Here is a 22249-nt window from a genome sequence, read left to right as displayed (position 1 = left end):
CTTCATGGGACGTTTCACTTGCTCACGTGGGAAATGAGTATCTTCACAAGACTCCCCTTAAGCTTGGTACAACCTGCTCTGAAGAGCACGCGGTGGCCGGCCATTGCCTTTTTTATAGCCAAGTTCGTCCCTCTCTCCACTTGACTTAACTAGCTAACCGCTAAGAGGCTGTTTTGCATAAGCTGAGACTCCAGAGCGAGGAAATGGAGCCTCCACTGCCACCGTGGGCACATCACAGTGCTCCGAGGCTGCCCCTTCAAATGGCAAAGAGCCGTGATCCCAAACAAGCCAGCAGCCCTGGAGCCAATGATTTTAAAGAAAGGCGTCTCACACTGTGATTCACAGGGTAGATAATGTCCCCAAAGCCAACAACTGCGAGTGAACTAAGGAAATGGGTCAGAAGCCACAGAGCACGAGTGGCTACGAGTGATGAGAGTGGCGAGGAGATGTGGCACAGACCCATGGAAATGCCGGCACAGCAGTGTGCCCACCACTATTTTGGTAAGATCACCTTTAGCACCGGGTTCTGCCAAGAACACAGGGCGCCAGGCAGATTGGGTTTGACATGTACTGTCCTCAAGGCTGAATTTTAAAGTGGCACTGAGAAAGGTATGCATCCTGCCCCAGAAGCATAACTTGTGAGAGGCCCTGCACTCAGACAAGACAGGCAGAGGTTGGCACTATTTGGCAACACAGCACTATATTCACTACTTTGAAGATGTGAGGAAGACACACAGGCCACAGAGCTGTCTCCAGATTCCCGCAGTGTTTGGCTTAGAGTATGGCGTGGTCGGTCTGTGGCTACCTCAAGAATCCTGTGTAGCAGCTCAGGCACACCTTCAAGGGCCATGGACATGTAGTGGTAGTCTCGATGTTGCAGGACTGTGTACACCATCTCAGGATCGCCTGTGCTCACAGCTTCGTGCAGAACTAGAAAACGAAAGGGCAAAACTGCATCACCAAGCATCCTCACATCCCCTGCATCTGCACCCCCATGTCCACTGTACTCCCACACCCCTGAATCCCCTGTACCCCCATATACCCCACACCCCCACACCCCCTGCACCCCCATGTCTCCTGAATCCTCACATCCCCACGCCCCTTGCATCTTCACCCCTACATCCCCTGAACCCCCACACCCCTGCATCCCGCATCCCCTGCATCCCTGCATCCCCCGCATCCCCTGGTCCCCACGTCCCCTGCATCCTCATGTTCCCTTTGTCCTTACGTTCCCTGACAAATTCCAACGGGAGAAGTCATCTGTGTAGCTCATGGAGCGGAATGTGCCTCAGAGCCAAAGAACTCAGGTTGGAGTTTCTGGGGCTCAGCCATGACCTCTGATTGCTAACTCATCCCCTCATTAAAGAAAACCAGGGGGCTGGAGAGATAGCTCAGTGGTTAAGAGCACTATCTGCTTTTCCAAAGGACCCAGGTTCAATTCCCAGCACCCACAAGGCTCCTCACAACTGTCTGTAATTCCGGTTCCAAGGGATCTGACACCCCAACACCAATGCACACAAAATAAAGTTAAATTTAAAAAAAGAAAACCAGCTCGCTCAGCGGCCCCACCACACCTCCTTAGACTACACGTGGTTCTGTCCGGTGGGACTTGCACATGCACCTGTCCTTGCTTGGTCCACATGAAACTAATAGCCACTAATAACCACTAGAGGGTGAACAAACAGCAAACACCCAAGATTTCACCAGAAGACGCTGCTTTGGGTGCTCTTATCTTTGATTCCACTTACACCGCTGGCCTCACTGGCCCTACCACCATACCCCAGGGTAAAATGGCTTGGTCGCGGCTTTGGGATGGGCCAATTCTGGAGAGGAGTCACTGTCTACTGAGGGTTCATCTTGTCATCCCTGCCCCTTGCCCTGAGAAAGACTGAGAGGAAAATTACCACCAAGACTCATCTTTTCAGCCAGAGATACCGAAATGAACGTGTGGGGCATACATAAGGATACTTGCCTGTCCATCCCTGGCCGTTTTCTTTGGTCACATCTGCTTTATGCCGCAGCAAGACTCGAGCAGATTCCAAATGCCCCAAAGAAACCGCAAGGTGCAGTAATGTCCGGCCCCGTGGGTCCAGCGCCTCTGCACTCTGTGAAGCAAACATTGGCGTCATACACCGAGTAGAAAGCATAAAAACGCATGTCCAGCAATAATGAAACACAGAAATCCAGAACACACGATGAGTACACAGTAGCAACAGATGCCACGGGCATTTGTGCCCATGAGCACCGGTCAAGCACGTGAGCCTAGACACAAAGGGCATGGTCACTGAATTGGCTGGGTTTTGGTTTTGTGTGAGATAGGTTCTCACGTGGTCCAGGCTGGCCTGGAGCTCCTCTGATCCTCCTGCCTTCACCCGCCACTGAGATTTCAGGGGTGCATTATCACAGTGCTCAATTTCCTTTTTTGTTTTAGTTAATTTTTGAAACAATGGATTTCTTTTCCTATAAAGTTAGCAGCCTGATAAGCAAACAAGACTCCAGGCCTCGAGGCCTCCAGAGCAAACCATAAGCCCCCAACACCATCCAAACGAGGCCTAGAAAGGCCAGGAGCTTTCCTGCTGCAACGGCCTGTGCCACAGATGCTGGGGTCCTCTCAGGCTCAGCGAGCACTCAGAACAGGGCAGGCCTGTGGTCCAGAACAGGAGGACAGGCCTACAGTCAACACTGAAAGCCCAGACATTCATCTGGGCCAGGTTAAGCCTGCATTCTTGAGCCGGACTTGCTACAGAGCCTTTCTCTCATGTGTGCTGAATTCCCACAGCCTAGAAGGAGCACACAGCAGCAGCTGTGGTCTCACGGGCCAGGAGTGAGAGCCAACAGGCACACCAAGCCTGCGGTCTTCTTTCCTGGTTTGCTCTCAGAGCCCTCCCTGGGGTCTCCAGAGGCAAGTGGCACAGTCTGGCGTAAGTGTCAATGTCCTGGCGTTGTTCTGCATGCTCTTCCAAGGACACAGCTTTGCCCGGAGATGCCAGTTGTTTAGGCATGAGCCATAGTCTCCACACAAGCGCTCCACAGGCCACCGAGGGAGGTGAGTAAGTGACTGAGGGTTAATGGCAGCGATCTGACAGTTATGCAACCTTCCATCCTGCTAAATTTATATCACAGCTATTGCACAATGAAGACAGGAACTGTCATCGAGGAAAAGAAGTGGGAAGCAGTGTGCTTGCTGAACATGAGGTCCCTGAGCCAATCCCAGGTGCTAAAATAGAGTACTCTCTTTTCCCTAGGGGATAGGTCCCAGGAGTCCTTGTGAGAGTCTTAAGCTAAGAACAGCAGTGAACCCCACAGATACACTATGCTTTTCCCACACAAATATTCATACAATAAAATCAAGAATTCTCACCCAGCAGGGTGGCGCACAACTCTAATCCCAGCACCCTGGAGGCCGGGACCTCCACTGCAGATCTGACACAAAGGCTGCTCAGTGACCATAGTGAGGGGCATCCTTGCTGGACAGGGACGAGTTATGACTCCTGCAGGACAGAGCAGTCAGCAAGGGGTCCACTGCCAACGCAAAAGAACCGAGTTCTCTGGGGAATCTCCCACTTCCTAGCCACAGGCTCTGGTTGCTCATGGGTGGTGCTCTAGGTTGCTGTGATCAAATACCTTGACAGAAAGAGCAATTCAGGGGGAGGGGCTTTATTTGGCTCACGGTTCTAGGCTACAGGCCATTGCTTTGGGACGGCTGGTCACGTCATGCCCACAGTAAAGAGCAGAGAAAGAGACAAGCACGCACCAGCATGCTCTCTTGCTAGCTCTCAGCCTGAGCTCTCTACTCCTGATACGCAGAACTCCGTTTTGCAGGGGATAGTGCCACTCACAGTGGGCTGAGTCTTCCCACATCAACTAAGCCAATACCACAATCCCTCACAGATATGCCCACTGGCCAAGCCAATTACCACAATCCTTCACCAGACACGCCCACATGAACTAAGCCAATTACCACAACCCTCACAGACACACCCACTGAACTAAGCCAATTACTATAATCTCTCACAGACACGCCCACTGGCCAAGCCACTGTAGATAATCCCTAGAATCCAGATGATTGTAGATTACGTTGCATTGACAGAAAGAAAAGCCTTGACTAGGGAAGACCAACCACCACGTCTCCACATATGGTCCACACCACCTCCCATGTTCCCAAGACTTCACCAGACTTCATGGCTAGTCCACTGCACCAAAGAGATTGAAACTATAAAAAAAAAATGGCGTCAGCTGGGAGTGGTGGCGCACGCCTTTAATTCCAGCACTTGGGAGGCGGAGGCAAGCAGATCGCTGTGAGTTCGAGGCCAGCCTGGTCTACAGAGTGAGTCCAGGATGGCCAAGGCTACACAGAGAAACCCTGTCTTGAAAAACCAAAAAAAAAAAAAAAAAAATAGGGTCTAAGTATTATATTTCTTAGCTTCTGACATCCTACTCTCTAACTTGCATTAAATAACCATTTTCCTAAAAGTAGCAAGCCTATGAACATGTGAACTAGGAACACGGTTGAAGTTTAACAGTAAAGAGGTAATTAGCACCCTCATTACTTTCCCTCCCTCCATCACATAAACTATGAACTCAAGTCCAGTCTATGAGAGGCACGGGCTCAGCACGCTGCCAGCCACACAGGAGCGCCTGCCCTCACATTGGTTACTCTATTTACCCTAGGCAGGAAGGGAAGTAGGTAGGAAGGGAACGGTTTACTCAGGCCACACACAGAAACAAAGAGGCACCCACTGAGGCTGCAACCAACACTCAGCCTCCTGGACAATAATTCTTACACATGATGTAAAAAAAAAAAAACAAAAAAAACAACCCCGGTTCACTACGTTGCTGGTGCTCCTCTGTTCTGAACTGCAGAAAGACACATTCGGCGTCACATTTTGCACGGCTGCTGAGAATTCCTCACAGCTTACCTTGCCTCCCCGCCACACTTGAAATGAGGAAGGCATGAAGAAACCCCCTACTTCGTCCCAGCAACAAGGTGATTAGAAAATCAGGGGAGAGGCCGGGCGTGGTGGCGCACGCCTTTAATCCCAGCACTTGGGAGGCGGAGGCAAGCTATGAGTTCGAGGCCAGCCTGGTCTACAAAGTGAGTCCAGGACAGACAAGAAACTCTGTCTTGGGGGGGGGGGGGAGAATGGGGAAGAAAAATAACTAAAAGAAAATCAGGGGAGAATAAAGAGGACGAGGAAGATAAGGAGCTTTCAGAAGGCCCCTCGAGGTGTCCACTGCACCAACAGCTGTCTTGCTACGCTGCGGAGAACAAAGCCCTTGTTTTGTTATTAAAACCAAGAGCTGGGGGCTGGAGAGATGGCTCAGAGGTTAAACGCACTACCTGCTCTTCCAAACATCCTGAGTTCAATCCCCAGCAACCACATGGTGGCTCACAACCATCTGTAATGTGATCTGATGCCCTCTTCTGGCCTGCAGGTGTACATGCAGGCAGAACACTGTATACATAATAGTAAATAAATAAATCTTAAAAAAAAAACAAAAACAAAAACAAACCAAGAGCTGGGTCAAATCAAGAATAAACGTGGGTTTTGAGGGCGCATCTCAGTGCATAGACACACTTCCCACCCAAGCCTGGCCTCCTGAGTGCCAGGCCTGGAAGCCACATACAGTGAGCTGGGCTAGAAAGGCTCAGCGTTTATGGTTCAGGCTACTGCTGCTACGGAGGGCATGCTTGATTCCCAGTACACACAGAGGGCAGCTCACAGCCACACAGAACCCTAGGTCCAGGGGGGTCTGGCCTTTCTGCGCATCTGCTCTCACATGGCAGACACGCCTACAGGAAAGCAGAAGAGCACACACAAATAAAATGGAAATAAATAAAAGCTTATCTACTCACACAATACAGGATCATGTACACAGAAAAGCCCAAGGGATCCACCCCAAAACTAATTAGTCCCGGCACTTGGGAGGCAGGCGGATCTCTGTGAGTTCGAGGCCAGCCTGGTCTACAAAGTGAGTCCAGGACAGCCAAGGCTACACAGAGAAACCCTGTCTCAAAACAAACAAACCAAAACAAGTATGTCCACTCTGAAAACTAGACATTCTTCAAAAAGAGGATACACATACCCACGCAAAAGACCATTTAGTCATGAAAAAGAAGAACAGATACATGCCATAACATACATTCATCTCTAAAACATCATGCTAGACACAAAAGGCCATGCTACGTGAGTCTGTTCATGTGGGCTTTCCGGACCAGACAGGTCTACCAAAGCAGAGCATGTTAGCTGCCTAGGCTTGAAGGGACTGGGGAGAAGGGAAAGTGGATGCTAAGAATACATGGTTTCCTTTTTTATTTATTATTTTAAAAGTAATTTAAATGCTTTAAAAAAAATTTTTTTTTCAGTATTAACAGGTTAAAAACAAAACCCAAGCTTCCGATTTTGCCAGTGTAGCTGTGTTGAGGCAAACAGACCAGGCCACCGTTTGATGACAGAGACAGTGGCATGGGGACACGTGGAGTTTGCCAAGTTGGAGTCTCCAGATGTCAGCAAAGGGAGGGATGGGCGGGGCTCTCTTCAGGGTGGTGGAAATGTCTGGAATTGACAGAGAACACACTAAACACTGTGGGGCGGGTCACGTTCCATGGGTAGTGTATTAGCTACTTTTCTGCTGCTGTGAGAAAAAAAAAATACCGTGACCACAGCGAGCGAAGTGAAAGCGTTTATTCGGCTGAGGGTAAAGAGTCCTCTGTGGCAGACAGTATTTGGCTGAGGGTAAAGAGTCCTCTGTGGCAGACAGTCATGGTGGCCGGAGCAGGAAGCACATCCCAGCGACAAACAGGAAGCCCAGAGAAGGGCGCAACCTACACACTCTCAAAGCCTGCCCCCTAGTGACGCACTCCCTCCCACAGGGCTGCACCCTGTAGGTGCATAACGTGTCCCCAGATATCACTAGCTTGGAACTGAGTGCTCAAAACACCATTCATTCATCCAAACCACACAGGCTCATCTATAAGCGAATTGTGCACCAAAAAACATGTCGGGAAAACCGCGCATGTTCATACATAAAACTACTTTACTATCTATAAACTGCCTCAGTGCTTGACCAGCCGCTTCAATTCGCTTGAGCTTGGGTTCACTCCCTGCAAAATGGGAGCTGTGAAGGTGCCCACCACACAGCTCTCCCAGGAAGGTGTCACCTGGCACAGGGCTTCATGCCACACTCGGCTCCTCTCAGCCCACCCACACTGTGCGGTTCCTCCTGAGGGGCCGCCACTCCTCCTGAGGGCCTGCCACTCCTCCTGAGGGGATGCCACTCCTCCTGAGGGCCTGCCACTCCTCCTGAGGGGATGCCACTCCTCCTGAGGGGATGCCACTCCTCCTGAGGGGATGCCACTCCTCCTGAGGGCCTGCCACTCCTCCTGAGGGGATGCCACTCCTCCTGAGGGCCTGCCACTCCTCCTGAGGGGCCGCCACTCCTCCTGAGGGGATGCCACTCCTCCTGAGGGCCTGCCACTCCTCCTGAGGGCCTGCCACTCCTCCTGAGGGCCTGCCACTCCTCCTGAGGGGATGCCACTCCTCCTGAGGGCCTGCCACGCCTCCTGAGGGGATGCCACTCCTCCTGAGGGCCTGCCACTCCTCCTGAGGGGATGCCACTCCTCCTGAGGGCATGCCACTCCTCCTGAGGGGCTGGCTCACTTTCATTACTGCCTTCTAACAGTAGCCCAGAGAAGACAGCTCTTGGAATTCAACAGACTCTGAGCCTTGCTGTTTTGACTCAACCCTGAGCTATATCACATTAAAAGTCCCTCTTCCCCTTTGGGTCTCGAGTGAAGTCAAGGAATAAGAGTCTGCACACCTCCCCTGTGCTTGCCACTTCTCTTCCACAAACGTCTTCTTCATCACCCCGCTATCCTCCAGAGGCGGCGAACAGCGATCTGTGAGAGCAAGCTGCAGACAACCTGGGCCCCAATTCCAGCTTCGGGGACTTCTCAGCACATGGTGATCCCCTCAGCCGCCCTCAGACTGTCCCGGGCTTCTGCCTCAAGTCAGACAGGAAAGGTATCCCCTAGGCAGTTCTGTGAGCTTGAGTCCCTAATGACCTAGGAGGAACACCAGAGAGCCTCCAGGCAAAGGGCATTGACTACAATGTGTGCTCAGTGATCTCACCTGCCTGCCACAGGCTTCCGCCAGGCTCCAGGGGCTGGGGCTTCTAGAACATTCTCTACCCTTCCTGGCTGCTGTGCTTCCGCAGCTGGCTTCAGGTACTGTCTGCCACCCTCCACCAGTGCCAGCGCTGCATGGACAAGCCTTTGTCTTTGTCTTTGTCTTTGTCCCTGCAAGTGTGCCTTCACTCCTCAGCATCGGTGTGAGGCCTACGGACTGCTGGAACACAACTTCCAAGGCCCAGTGAACATTAAAGAACTCCAGGTTAAGAGGCGCTCTACTGAGAACTCTTCTGAGGCCCAAAACACTCTCACAGTTGGCCGAGTTACACCAGCGCTGGCTACCAGCGATACTTAACGCTGACAAGAATTTAGTATCTTGGTCTGGATAAACTCAACCCCTTTTGTGCTTCAAGAGGTGCTGGGACAACATAAGATGCTCGTGTGCCAGCTGTAAGCCCTACTCATGTGCCGGGAAGGCTGAAGGAGTGGACGGCAGAAACTTGATGACGGCGGCATAGCGACGCTGATGGCGTTTTTTACTGTCGAGGTGACGGGGGACTCTCTGTCCTTAATTCTGCAGCCAACTCCCAGCTCCTGTAGAAAAACTGGACCGTGAGTAAAAGAGCTAAATCGCAGCTTCCGGAAGTCCTGGTCCTGCTGCAGGGTATCACGTCTTCACCCACTTACCACAGGCCAGAAGCTCAGTCTACTGCTGACCTTAGTGCCTCTGGAGCAGAGGCAAGCTCCCTGAATGGTGAGCAGGGGTTAAGAAGACAGGTCTGAGGCCAGCCTGGGCCGGTTAGTTTTAAGATCTTAATTCCTAGCCCAAGGTAGTGGTACACCCTATAATCCCAGTGCGTGGGGGACTGGGGGCAGCAGGGACTACACAGCGAAACCTTGCTCTAAAAAAACAAAACAAACAACAACAACAAAACCCACACAAAGCAGGGCCTGGGAAGATGGCTTAGCATGTAAAATGCTAGCTATAGGACCTGAAGTCAGATCCCCTGTGCCCGTGTAAAGCCCAGGCATGGCAGACACGTCACCCCAACACTAGGGACCTAGAGACAGGAGCATCCTGAGGGTTCATTGGCCAGCCAGTCTAGCACAAAGTGTGAGTTCTGGGTTCAGTGATAAACCTTGCCTCAAAAAGTAAGGTAGAGGAATTGTTGAGGACACCCCAACATTGACCTCTGGACTCCCCTGCACTCTCACTGGCAAGCTCAACCACAGACACACACACTCCACACAAATAAATACACATACCAAGAAAAGAAAGCAAAAGAAGAAAATTTTGCTTTTTATTTCTCTTCTATGTTTGCCTTTCTCTCCAGAGAGGGGAGGAGGGATGAGGAGAGAGGGAAAGAGGGAGGAGGGGGAGGAAAGAAAGAGCTGGGATTCAGACAGTGTGCAACTCTCCGATTTCAAATATGGCTCAAGCACAAGCTAAGCACACAGGTAAGCTGCTCTCCAGATCGCTGCGACGGGAAGTGAGCATGAGACACCTAGTGCAGAGAGCTGCCCAAGAGCCAAACCAGAGATTCCAGGGACGCATGAGATGCCTGCGTACACGCGCGCACGATTAAAATATAAAACAAAATTAACATTTCACTAAGGAAATAGTTTAGCAGAATCTAGGCATGATGGCTCACATCTTTAACTCCAGCACTCGGAAGGCTGACTGAGGTGGGAGGACCGCCGTGAGTTCACGGCCAGCCTAGACTACAGAGTTAAGTTCTGGGCTATTCCTCTTCACAGGTTATAATTCAAAAAGGACGAGTCACACGGCGAAACACACATCTTAGCATCGGCACTGGCCGTTAAACCCAACCGCCTCCTGGTCAAAAAGGAAGGTGGCTGGCTCATAATCAACAGAGGATCTGGGTAAACACCTACTTCCTGCTGTGTCATGTAAGGGTCTTGACTCCCAAACCAGTTATATAATTTGTAGGGACTCATACAAAATGAAAGTGCAAGACGCCCCTTACCTGAAACGGTGAAAAATTTCATAATGGTGAAGTCCCTACATGGCTGCTCTGTCCCTGCCACTTCGATAGCCACATTTCAAGGCTGAAGTTGGACCGCATGGCTATGACAGTCAAGATGCCCATGCCAAGGTCTCCTCCCTAGACAGGCGCAACACCATGAAATGACCCATTGTATTAAATTAGGGCGACGTGAAAGCCAGAGACTCGGCAAGTATGAGCATTCTTCCTCAGCCTTCGAGTCAAGGGCGCTAAAGACCCGACGTTTTCTCCCACAAAACCTATTGCAAAATTTGAATTCCTGAGCACAGCCAAGCCTGTGACTGCAGGGTGGGCGGGGCTGAGGAGGACGGTCACTGACAGGGTTTGAGGCCAGCCTGGGCTACACAAGTCAAAGACAGACATCCGTGGACACCTTTACCACGGTTTGCAGGAAATGGCGACTTTCCCACAGCTGAGATCATGAAGCAAGATGTGGGTGGCTCTTACTTCTGCAGACAGCTCTTCCTCTTCAGTGAGGAGCAAGCTGTTTCCAGAACTCAGGCCTGAAAGCCCATGGTGTAATCACAATGCCCCTTTCTATCAAACATTACACAAGTTGAGAACCACTGTGTACAACAAAACAGTGCTGAGGACTGAGCCTAGACAAGTGTCCTAGGCCTGAGCCAGACACCTCAACTCCTTTCCTGTATTTTTCTTATTTTTCTGTATTTGCGACAGAGTCGAACTTGCCCTTACTACCCTTGAACTCGCAGTTCTGCTGCCTCCGCCCCATGATGGGTGTGGGCCACCTTGGTTACTTTTGAAATGGCCAGGATGGGGCTTGGGAAAGACCTAAGGGTAAAAAGTTCTAGAGAAGGGGAAGAGAGGGGAAGCTGAGTCTAATACAAAGAGTTAGGTCGGCAGGTACGCTGGACGGCTGGCTGTGAATCATCCTCCATAGGGGCATGTGTCACATCTCCTTAACTCTTAAACAGTTGCTGTGTTATCTAATGAAGAACAGCAGCTCTGACAAAGCCTTGTTCTGGCTGCATTCTCCCCACGCTGAGGATGGAACCCAGGGCCTCCCACATAATAGACACGTGCTGTGCCACGGGGTAGCCTACACTTGCACCCTTTCTTATTTATTTTCAGATAGACCCTCACCAAGTTGCCCAGGCTAGCCTCCAACTCCAATCTTCCTGCCTCAACTTTCTGGGTGTCTTGGGTTACTGGCCTACACCACCGCACCGCCAAGGAATCCTTTCTCAACTGAAAAAGTGACGTCTGAGTTCTTGTGGGTACCTATACAACTTACAGTGCACGTGGCAAGCTGCAAACCAACACTTAGCAGAACTGCTCAAACAGTCCGATGCAGAGCTTGCCCAGTGTTTACCAACCGGAAGAACCCGGGGTCCTCCACAGTTGCAGAGTCAATGTTAAGTCCTTGACAAGCAGGTCTGTGATACACTGGGTAAGAGAAAGGAAGCCAACAGTGCCAATTACGACGGATTTTAGAGTAATTACGAATCCTTATCTCTATTTGCGCCAATGCTACTACAACTGTTGCAGTGCAGTGCCATTAACACCAGGCCCCTCTGTACAGGTGGTGGCTCAGCATTCAGGAGGCTGCCTCCAAAGTTAGAGTCCAGCCTGGGCTACATAGTGAATTATACGTTAAGGCAGGGCTATACAACAAAATCCTGTCTCAAGATCCCCCCCTTAAAATAAATAAATAAACATATATATACATATGTATATATAGCAGAGATTCTCAACCACGGGGCACTGCTGACATTGGGAGTCAGATAATGCTGTTGTGGGTGAGTGGCTGCCTTGTACACTACAGGACAGGCTTCCACCCAACTGGGTGCCAAGAGAACCCATCTCTCAAATCACAACCACCCCAGAATGTCTCCTTGCACTTCCAAAATGCTGTCATCTCTAGTTGAGAACCACTGATTTAGGGGAATGGCAGTAGATTTTTAAAAGAAAAACAAATCAAGAGCAAAAAACAAACAAGCAAACCAAAAGACCCAAAGCACTTCCTAACAGGGAGGGCCTAAGGAGTCTGGGCCCCAGAGATCCTCAGGCCAGTGAGAATCTCTTTACATCAGCCGCCCTGAGGAGCTTGTTAAATGCTGATTCCTAGGCCCAGCCCCAGAACCATTAGTTTAGACAAGTTCTGGGGTTTTCCCCTTTTCACGGCCCACATCCTCATCCTACCGGTAAGGGAAGGTGGGCCCCAGAACATAATTGCTTTGCCCAAGGTCACAAGGGAGTTAGAACCCGGCCACCGAAGCCACCCAAACCCTTCCCCAGCACCAGGGCGGGTGGAGTAAGGTAGGTAGGTAGGTGTGTGTAGGGGTGTGTGTGTGTGTGTGTGTGTGTGTGTGTGTGTGTGTGTGTGTTGCTCTTCCGTCTTCGAGGCCATAAAGTTTAAAGGTGAATTCTGGAGCCAGTCAACCTGAGATAAAAGATCCCGAGAACAGTACTCATTAGCCCTGTGGCCTTGCGCAAGGCAAGTAGGCTCTGGGGTCTCAGTTTCCTTCCCTGTGGAGTGGAATAAGAAGCACTCGTTCCTGGCGATCCTGGAAAGTGGGAAATGTGCCAAAAAGCCCCCCCACCCCCCGCCCCCGGCACCGGTCTACAGTCAGAGCCCGGTGGATCCTAGCGGGAATCGCAAAGCTGAAGGACCGTCCCGGACTCCGCGCCGCGCACCTCACCTGGCCCCGCAGCTCCTTCTCCAGCTCCCGGTAGTCGTTGTTCCAGACCAGGAGGTGCAGCGGGAAGCGGCTGCTGGCGTCGCGGCCCGAGGACATGGCGAGGAAGCTGGGATCCGGGCCTGACCGGGGTCTCGGGGGCCCGCCCGGCTGGCCGGGGAGCGAGGGGAGGAGAGCAGCGAGCCGGAGAGTACGGGGCGCGGTTGGCGGCGCGGACCTCCGAGGCCGGAGCGGGAGGCGCGGGAGGCCCCGGGTCGCGGGCCGGGCTGGGGACCGGCTCGGGGACCGGCTCGGCCGCGCCCACCCCGCGCCCCGCGCGCTCGCGCCGGCGCTGACAGCTCGAGAACCGACTGCTGCCGGCCGAACCGCCCTGAACAGGGAAGTGCGCGGGACGTTCCACCGCACGGCGCGGCGCGGGGGGAGACGTGGCCCCGAGACCGAACCGAGCCCCGCTCCATCTCGCCCCGCCGCGCCCCCACGCCGGGACACACGACAGTCCGCGTTCTGTGGGGCAGAGAGACCCTCGGGAAGCCCAGGATCCCCACGCGCAAAAGTCACGGTGCGCACCCCCCGGCTCTCTCCCCCTGCCTCAGCCCCCTCCAGTGGTTCGCTCCACAACCGGGACTCTTCCATTGGCTCTGCAGCCCGGGGATGAGAGCGGAGGCCTGGATCAAACCATCGGGCTGATGCCTCCCTCAGTTGCCTTCCATGATTGGTCAGAAACCATTTTGGAGGTGGGCAACACGAAATGGTTTTCACGGAGGAACTGGCCCCTGGAGAGGTGGCACCAGATACCCTCGTGATAACCGGGTAGCTGTGTCTGTGGGCTTTTAAACATTAGGATGTTTGAACGGGGTGGTTCTTTGTATGGAAGTTGTCCGACGTTCTCTAGGTGGGCGAGCTGTCTATTCAATGCCATCAGTACTCCTACCAAAACTGTCTCCAGACTTGGGCAGCTGTACCCTTGAGAGGAAAAATCGCCCGGTTGAAAACCACTTTTTTTTTTTTTTTTTTTTCTGAATTCCCAACTCGGCTATAATTAAAAGTATTTGCCGTGAAGGTTTTTCCTGCCATCGGTCTCATTACACTAGCTATTCAGATTTAGGACTGTGGCCCAACAGACTAATAGAGTATCCAGGTGCCGGGTGGTGGTGACGGCGCACGCCTTTAATCCCAGCATTCGGGAGGCAGAGGCAGGCGGATCGTAGTGAGTTCGAGGCCAGCCTGGTCTAAAAAAGCGAGTCCAGGACAGTCAAGGCTACACAGAGAAACCCTGTCTCGAAAAGAAAGAAAGACAAAACAACAACAAAAAGAGTATCCAGGTTGGCCCAGAGTATGCAAAAGTAAAATTCATCCCTTAGGGTGTGACTTTAGGCACTATCTCTTCTTAACACAACGAAGAACCAAGTGTTGTGTCTGCCCAGATATGTACAACTGCCACGAAGTCTGCAAGCAGCCTCTGTTCCTTCTTGGCTTTAGAAACACACGTCCAGCTTTTCAGAGAAGTGCAAGCAAGGGCCAGTCAAGAATCCTGACCGCCCTTAGTCCATTCTCCACGGGTGTGGAGTCCTCGGAGACTGAAGCTACTACAGGACGCAGTGACATAAAGATGGCGCCTGGAAACTTTCATGGAGGAATGCGTGGGAACTATCAATCACATTCAAGAGATAATCATGACCTGTGCTTCTGAGGCCTCTTCTGGAAACGACTAAATGAACTTAACTGTTGGTTGCTTCCGGGAGATTATACGTATAGAGTGCGTGTCACAAGGTTTTTTTCTTTTTTTTTTTTTTTTTTTTTTTTCTGTGGCACTAACCAGTCCTGGAACAGAGAATCACTTCCCAAAAGGGGAAACCCCAACTTCGAGGGTATTTAGAGATAAGGCGAAGGATGCTGGGGCAGACCTCTGCCCTCATTCAAGATGGCCATAAGAGAGCGTGCCCTTTCCGGTCACATGACCCACCGGGCTCAGCGGGACACCTCCCCGCGCATGCGTAGTGCGCCGGGGCTGTGAGGCGCTGAGGGGGAGAGGCGCCGCCAGCGCCGCCCGGGGACCCGTTAGAGCGGAAGCGCAGCCGCCGCCTCTGCCGTCGCGGGGTTCCCTGCAGGTGAAGCGGGAGCCATGTCGAAGCGGCTGCGGAGCAGCGACGTGTGCGCCGACTGCAGCGGGCCGGGTGAGTTCCGCCGGCGGGGCCCGCTCGCCGCGCTCTCGGGGCCGGGACCCCTGGCGGGGCATCCCCGGGGCCCCGGCCACGCCGACCCCACGGGCCGTCCGGGGCCTGTCCGCCGCGCGGCCCGGGGACCCCTCCCTCCCGCCGCCCGGCCGAGCGCAGAGGCGGCGGGGCCGCGGGCCGGACGGGACGGGGAGGGTTCGGCAGCCCCGGAAGGCCGGTGACAGGAGCCACAGGCGCGGGCGGCCCGAGGCTGCAGGTGTTTCCCCTTCCCGGTCTCCCGCCCCGCGCGGGTGCGCGACCGCCCGGCTGCGCTGCCCGAGGGGCCCCGCGTGAAGAACTGCCCAGGTCCGGGCCGCCGCTCCCGGGAGGGGGGGACAGACAGCCCCAGGTCGGGTCTCAAGTTTGAGGGTCTAAGTTAAACCCCCAGATTTTGCCTCTGCACGACCTTGGACCGGTGACTTCACTTGCTCAAACCTCGATTGCCTCGTTTTTTCCGATGGAAGCTCTCGCCACTGCAGCGCGCGGTGGTCAGCGGCTATCCCCCCCCCCCCCGCCCCCATCACCCCAGGGCTCTTCTCTTTTGTATGTTCGGAACCCTCGTAGTGGCTTCAGAGTCGTACCAAACAAACACCCTGCCCTGGCAGTGTAAACTCGGGGGGGGGGGGGGTGTCTTCGGACGGCCCAAACCGTTCTTCTGCAAATAGTATTTGGATTTGGAGATTGGGTCTGGTTTAGTAATTGGAACCCAACTGACAGATCTTGATTGGGATTTTTGGCGCTTGTTTTGGTCCTTGGACTTTTAGCTTCGAGTTTGAAGTAGATGGCTTTCCTGGTACAGCAGTGTTCAATAAACGGTCTCAAGTCATTGAACACTGGCGGTTTGCAGCTGTTTTTCCTCTTCACCTTGTCATTTGGAAGCAAGAGACTGATTCTGCGTGGTATTGTGGTAACCCTTTCTGGTTGTTTCACGGCTCTGAGTACTACAGGTTAACAGTTAGATGGAAGACAGTGAGAGGCAGGGATGGTTTTAAAAGAGGTGCTTTATCTGTAAGCCAGGTTTATACAAACTGTCATTTTCTCTAAAAATGTTTGTTCCGCTTCCTTTTCTTGCCTGTTTTCTGTTGATTCATGTGTGTTTTACTTAAAACTTCCTCCTGGGAAGCCCTCCCCGGTGGATGGCACCTGGCAAAGGCAGATTGCTTCTCTCTGCCACCCAGAATATCGTCTCGTCCAATTGTGTCATTTCGGGACCTTTTCTGTTGTTTCGTATTAGTTGTCTTGAATGCCAAAATCTAGAAATACTTGAGTCACTTCCTTCCTGTTCTGAATATAATTAGGCTACCTTGAAGGGTCGACGAGCAACTAGGAATTTGTGCTGCCTCTTGTGCACAGCTCAGGTGAAGGATCAGCGTTCCTTTGGAATCCTAATGTTCAGGCCTTCTCAGAAGATGCTCCCGGAAAAAAATTTGCCAAAGATGGGTGGGGTCACAGATAGTTTTGAAGTCCATTTGTGGTGTTTACTGAACCTGATTTTAAAAGTCCTGCCAGATAAACTGGAAGGGCTTCTCCCAGCCTGGTTTATAAAAGCTTAAGTTTCATTTTTTGTGTTACTCAGTATTCTGTCTGTGGGATTCTGATCCCTGTTGGTTAAGTGATTAATGGAGACCATTGTTTAATGTATGTTAAAACTCTGCTATCCTTTTCCTGGCTAATTAATGAAAAGCAAAGCCACACTTCCAGTCTTAATACTAATATCTTGCTGCAGAAAGCAGCGTGTGTCCATGTGCAGAGCCTCGTGTTTCCGCCCTTGCTCCTTAGAGTGGTGCCCAGGCACCTACGGCTAAGCTTGCTGCACTTACCCTTGTGGTGCTGAGGAGAGCCACGCCTTCAGCCCTGATTTCTTGTTTGTTTTTAATGAATCTAGTAGTTTATTTAAAATGCATCATTCATGTGCTCCCAGGACAGATGCTTTATTTATTTTTATTCTTTACATTGTCCCTCTGACGTATGTCACTACTCCAATTGGGTCTCCTGTGAGTACACGCAAAGCATATGTCTCCAATTCCTGCACAAGGAATGGTGGCAGAGTTGGGGTTCAAACTGTGGACTTGTCTCCATGGTCAACCTCTTAACCACTGTGCTCTCTGGTTCCCAGAATTTGTCTTTGATCGAAATCCTATAACTTTTCATTATATGACTTGAAAGAGTTAAAATAAACTTTAAAATGGTAAGATGGTATACATGCACTTTAGAGATTTTTGTGGACATTGAAGGATTTTAAAGTATAACCCTTAGTCCAGGCGTTGTCGCCCCACGCTGAGTCTGAGGAAATGGGAAAAGACTGATTTTAGTTGGGCTCCTAAGGCTGGCTTGACTCACCTACATCCATGCTACCTACTTAGTGTGAACTATACTATTCCTCGCATGAGAGGTTGTCTGGTGAAGCTTTGTGGAATTTCAAAGGAACAAAGTATCCAACCAAAAATACTGTTGTTTTTTTGTTTTACATTTTGTTTCTGTGAGGCTCCTTCCTTCAGGTCCACTGCAGGACAGCCTGGGTCGATGGTATTAAACAACCAGTGCTGCCATAGTATCATTGCCTGAGCGGGCCAGGCCACCCTGAGTTGCCCCCAGATACAGGAGGCAAGCGCTTCTGCGCATCTCTTCTGGCTTTCTGTTAGTATAGGGGTCTTGACTTCCTGCACTGGGCAGCAGTCACTTCGCTTCAGCGTTTACCTGAGGTACTGTTCCGCAGATAATTCACTGTCAAGGTGATAAGAGTCGTATGACTTACAAAAGTGGACTCAAAATGATCACCCTGCTGGAGGTGGAGGTCAGTGGTAGAGCACTTGGCTAGCGCTCCAGTCCCAGCCCTACAAGAAAACAGAGGAGTGACCCACCCCTGCTCCCTCAGTTGCAGGTCTCCCACCAGGGACTGCAACCTGCACAGGAAGGTAACTGCTTGTGAAGAGCTGCCAGGCCCAGCAGCATGCCCAGTCAGTCAGCCAAGCTGGGCAGGAGCATCAGGCTGCTGCATCAGCTGCTTATGTTGAGGAGCATATGAAATAACAAAAACATGTTCTGTTTTTTCTTACAAACCAAACGTCAGTCGCCCTGTATATAGCAACCAGTTAGTGTCCTTACCACTGAGATGTCCTTCTTTTTCCAGATCCTTCCTGGGCATCAGTCAATAGGGGGACTTTTATATGTGACGAGTGTTGCAGTGTTCATCGGAGTCTAGGGCGCCATATCTCCCAAGTAAGGCATCTTAAGCACACGCCGTGGCCGCCGACACTGCTTCAGGTAAATGGTAGGAAGACTTCTAAGGGGAGATTCGCGCTCTAGGGATTGTTGTTTTGGCAGCTATAATGCCTCCTAGTATTCACCTTAAACCTTACAGAAGGATATGTTTGGGTTGTAGTTGAGTAAAGTGTTGTCCCTCATTTCTATACATAAAGTACTGTCCCATCTGAAGTCATTGCCTGCTCTTTGCTCACCTAACATAATCAGTTACGTATAGACAGATATATCAATAGACTCTGTCACTCAGAGTTTAAATTTCCTAATGAGTTTTTACTGCTGGCTTTCTAGATCATCATCAGAAGTCGTTTTTTGTTTTGTTTTGTTTGAGACAGAGTCTCACTTGTAGCCTTAGCTGGCCTTGAACCCACAGACATCCATCTGCCTCTGCTTCGTAAGTACTGGGATAAAAAGGTATATGCCGTCATGCCCAACTTCAGAAACTTTTTTGGTGTTGGTGTTGTTTTGGTTTTTGAGACAGAGTTTCTCTATGTAGTCCTGGCTGTCCTGGAACTCACTATGTAGACCAGGCTGGCCTGAAACTTTAAAGAGACCTGCCTGCCTCTGCCTCCCAAGTGCTGAGATTAAAGGGGCACAGTGTGACTGCCCAGCCAGAAAGAATTTTTATTTTTTAATTTTTTAAAAATGTATTTCTTTTATTTGTGTGTGTGTGTGTGTGTGTGTGTGTGTATGTGCCAACAAAGACCAGAAGAGGGCGTGAAATCTCCTGAAATTGGAGTTACAGATGGTTGTGAACCACCATGTGGGTGCTGGGGTTCCAACCCAGGTCTTCTGCAAGAGCAAGGGTTTGGTGTAGAATACTAACCCATCTCTGCAGCCCCCAGAAATTATTTTAAAAGGTCTGTCTTTCCTATAAACTGATAAATGACCCTAAAGCCACTCCTGAGAAACTTCTCATTGACACGCAGTTCCTGAGTACCTGCTCACATTTCCAGAACTTTTTTCCTGCTTTGATGGAAGCACAGGCTGAGATTCCTCAGAAGTTGCTTCAGTGTCTGAGGTTTCTGTTAGGCCAATACTATGTGCACATGTGTGGATTGCATGCATAACATTTGTGGGGGGCGGTGTCATTGTCTTATTTGGGATCCGATGTCATGTTCCTAGTACTTCTGTCTGGGGTACACAGTCCTCAGTTCTGCATTAATCATGTGTTCTGCAGTATTTGTCTTAACACACATCTCACTAAACTGGCAGCAGCTGCACCCCATGCTCCCTAAACTCCCATGAACCAAGATTGCTGGTAAGAGAGGCCCCGTGCTTAGGTGCTTAGGGCGTTTCCAGGAGCCCTGCTGGGAAGTGACGCTGACAGGTTTGCCAGCACTTGGGAGGCAGAGGCAGGTGGGTCGCTGTGAGTTTGAGGCCAGCCTGGTCTACACAGTGAGTCCAGGACAGCCAAGGCTACACAGAGAGACCCTGTCTCGGAAAGAGTTCTACTTAAAAGTTTCCAAAGGCCCAGCCTCACAGGACAGGGTGAGTGTGCTGCACCCAGGTCTGTCTTTGTTTGTAATTTTAGAATTTACAAATGGTCCAGAGATGAGTAATTGAAAATGCGGGGCTGACCTTATGATATTAGACTCCAAAGAGTGGGACGTGAACCACAATGGGACGCGTGAGAGAGCTAACACTGAAATACTTATTTATTGCATTACTTTATTTAAGTATGTATAAACTAACATATATTAATAAAATACTCTTAAGTGAATTTAATGAAAAGTATTAAGTGAATAGTGTGTACATGGGTATAGTAGCATTTGTTCAGGCAGGGAAATGCCACCCTAAAGCTACTTTTCCTGTGCAGTCAGGCCAGCTTTGGCTATCCTACAAGGAAAGTGGTAGCGAGGTCTCACTGTACAACCAGAAACAGTAATGGAATGGTACCCAGACATGGTGGTGTTTTTAACAGAGCGTTATTTTTCCATTTTTGTCACTGATTCTTTTTGAATATCTGTGAAAATAAAATATCATTTCACACTGTTTGGTTTCAGATGGTTGAGACCTTGTACAACAACGGTGCTAATTCTATATGGGAGCACTCCTTGCTGGACCCTGCCTCTGTTATGAGTGGAAGACGGAAAGCTAATCCACAGGATAAAGTACAGTGAGTGGAATGTTGTAAACAGCTTGTATTTCTTTGCAACAAATGGCCCTGTTGAAAGGAATGTGGCTATTTTGATCGGCCTCCAAAGGGGCATTTGCTGTCTAGAAAGGCAGAGTGAGGCAGGTGGGCTGTCACTTTGCTGGTTACCCATCTGAAGTCCCTGATTTCTGCAGTTAGAGGTCAGGGCTTGGTGACTAGGTGTGATCAGATGGGAGCCAAGACACTCTAAACTAGTGGCAGTCAGACCCGCAGTCTGGCCTCGGCAGCATCCTGGCAGTGCGTCACCTACAGCACGGGACTGTGCTGCTTCCTCCCGAGGTGCCTGACAGGAAGAAAGTGCTGCAGCGTAGGGCTCCATGATGTATTTTCAGACCAGGCCTTCAGCACTGCTGAAATGTACCCCAGCTTTGTTATCTTACTCTCTCATCTTACAGTACAAAGAATGAGAACTGTGTCAGAACTGCAAGTGAACTGTCTTTTTTGTTTTCAAACCAGCCCCAATAAAGCAGAATTCATCAGAGCCAAGTATCAGATGTTAGCATTTGTCCACCGATTGCCCTGCCGTGATGACGACAGTGTGACTGCCAAAGATCTCAGTAAGGTGTGTGCATGTTTTATAGTCCCTCGGGGAGCTTGGCAGATGCAGTGGATTGCTTCCCTTGAAAATAGTACTAGGAAGCAACCTCTTAAGTACCTTTAAATAACTGACAGCTTTTTATCAAAGTTTCTCTTTTTCTCTTAAATGGCATTCACTCCTCGTCTTGAACATGTTACAGGAAGGGGGTAAATATATGTCTATATTTTTCTCTTATTTTCACTTAATTAATTAATGAGTACTTTTCCAGTACAGTTTTCACATACATATTTTGATAAGTTCTCCACTTGGCAATAACAGCAATTTCAAAGGAGTGTTTCTGGGGGACCTAATGAGCTTTCAGGATGCTTGTTTCTACACGAGACAAGAGTGTCAGAGGGTGGAGGCTAACTGCTTCAGCTCTGCATGCAGGCGAGAAGGCCCTTGAGGGTGCCAGTGAAGGTACAGCGCACAGCAGCAGCCATTACACCAGGAGCTGCGCTGTGAGCAGTGCTCTTCTCTGTGGGCCGTGGGTGTTTTAAGAGGCACAGCTAGAGCTTTGGAGCAGTGCTTTGAACTAGATGTTTACTCAGCAGGGCATACGCACAGTTCAGAGTCCTAACTACACACAGACTTGTATGTGTATATATTACAATTTTCCTTTTACTAAATAAAAAATATAGCCAGGTACGGTGGCGCACACCTTTAGTCCCCGGCATTCAGGAGGCAGGGACAGGCGGACAACTGTGAACTCAAAACTCTCTATAGTGAGTTCCAGGCCCCAGGACTGCATAGCGAATCCTTGTGTAAAACTGTGTGTGTGTGTGTGTGTGTGTGTGTGTGTGGGTGTGTGTGTGTGTGTGTGTGTGTGTTAATAGTAAGAAGGCGACAACAGTGACTTGGGACTGGAGAGATGCATCAGTGATTTTGTTGCTGCAGATGACCCATATCACAAGACTCACAACCACCTGTAACTCCAGCTCCAGGGGATCTGGCCTCTGAGGGCTCCTGTACTCAGTGTGCACAGGTGTACACACACATATAATTAAGAAGACTGGTCACAGTGGGTCTGCACCCTGTGGTGCCAATTAGGACAGCTCCAGATTGAGAGCAGTTGGGTTTAGAACCTTTTCTGTGATAATGTGTAGCACAGGCCTCGATCCCACAATAGCAGCCTAGTGACGGTGTGATCAGTGCACATTGATAGTGGGTGGTGTAAGCCAGCGGACAGCATACACGGTGGGCGGCTCGAGGCTCGGCAGCA

At 50.7% G+C, this 22249-nt stretch overlaps 2 protein-coding genes across 5 annotated transcripts in view; one reads left to right on the top strand and one right to left on the bottom strand.

Annotated features, from left to right (window-relative positions):
* Window positions 1-13087, bottom strand: part of Ankrd13a (ankyrin repeat domain 13A) — a 31390-nt gene extending 18303 nt beyond the window's left edge. The window contains exons 1-3 of the mRNA XM_051161721.1: window positions 12822-13087; window positions 1973-2105; window positions 806-930 (exon numbers count right to left, since the gene is read on the bottom strand). Coding sequence (XP_051017678.1) covers window positions 806-930; window positions 1973-2105; window positions 12822-12917 — 354 coding nt within the window. The 5' untranslated portion in view covers window positions 12918-13087. The remainder of the gene's footprint in view (window positions 1-805; window positions 931-1972; window positions 2106-12821) is intronic.
* A 1740-nt stretch (window positions 13088-14827) lies between these two features.
* Git2 (GIT ArfGAP 2) overlaps window positions 14828-22249 on the top strand; it is a 48461-nt gene continuing 41039 nt past the window's right edge. For all 4 annotated transcript variants that reach the window (XM_051161719.1, XM_051161720.1, XM_051161718.1 and 1 more), the window contains exons 1-4: window positions 14828-14992; window positions 18162-18295; window positions 20299-20411; window positions 20907-21012. In XM_051161719.1, coding sequence (XP_051017676.1) covers window positions 14941-14992; window positions 18162-18295; window positions 20299-20411; window positions 20907-21012 — 405 coding nt within the window. In that variant the 5' untranslated portion in view covers window positions 14828-14940. The remainder of the gene's footprint in view (window positions 14993-18161; window positions 18296-20298; window positions 20412-20906; window positions 21013-22249) is intronic.

Source organism: Acomys russatus, chromosome 19 (assembly GCF_903995435.1).
Source record: "Acomys russatus chromosome 19, mAcoRus1.1, whole genome shotgun sequence".
Classification (NCBI taxonomy): Eukaryota; Metazoa; Chordata; class Mammalia; order Rodentia; family Muridae; genus Acomys; species Acomys russatus.
This window is presented reverse-complemented; position numbering and strand designations above follow the sequence as displayed.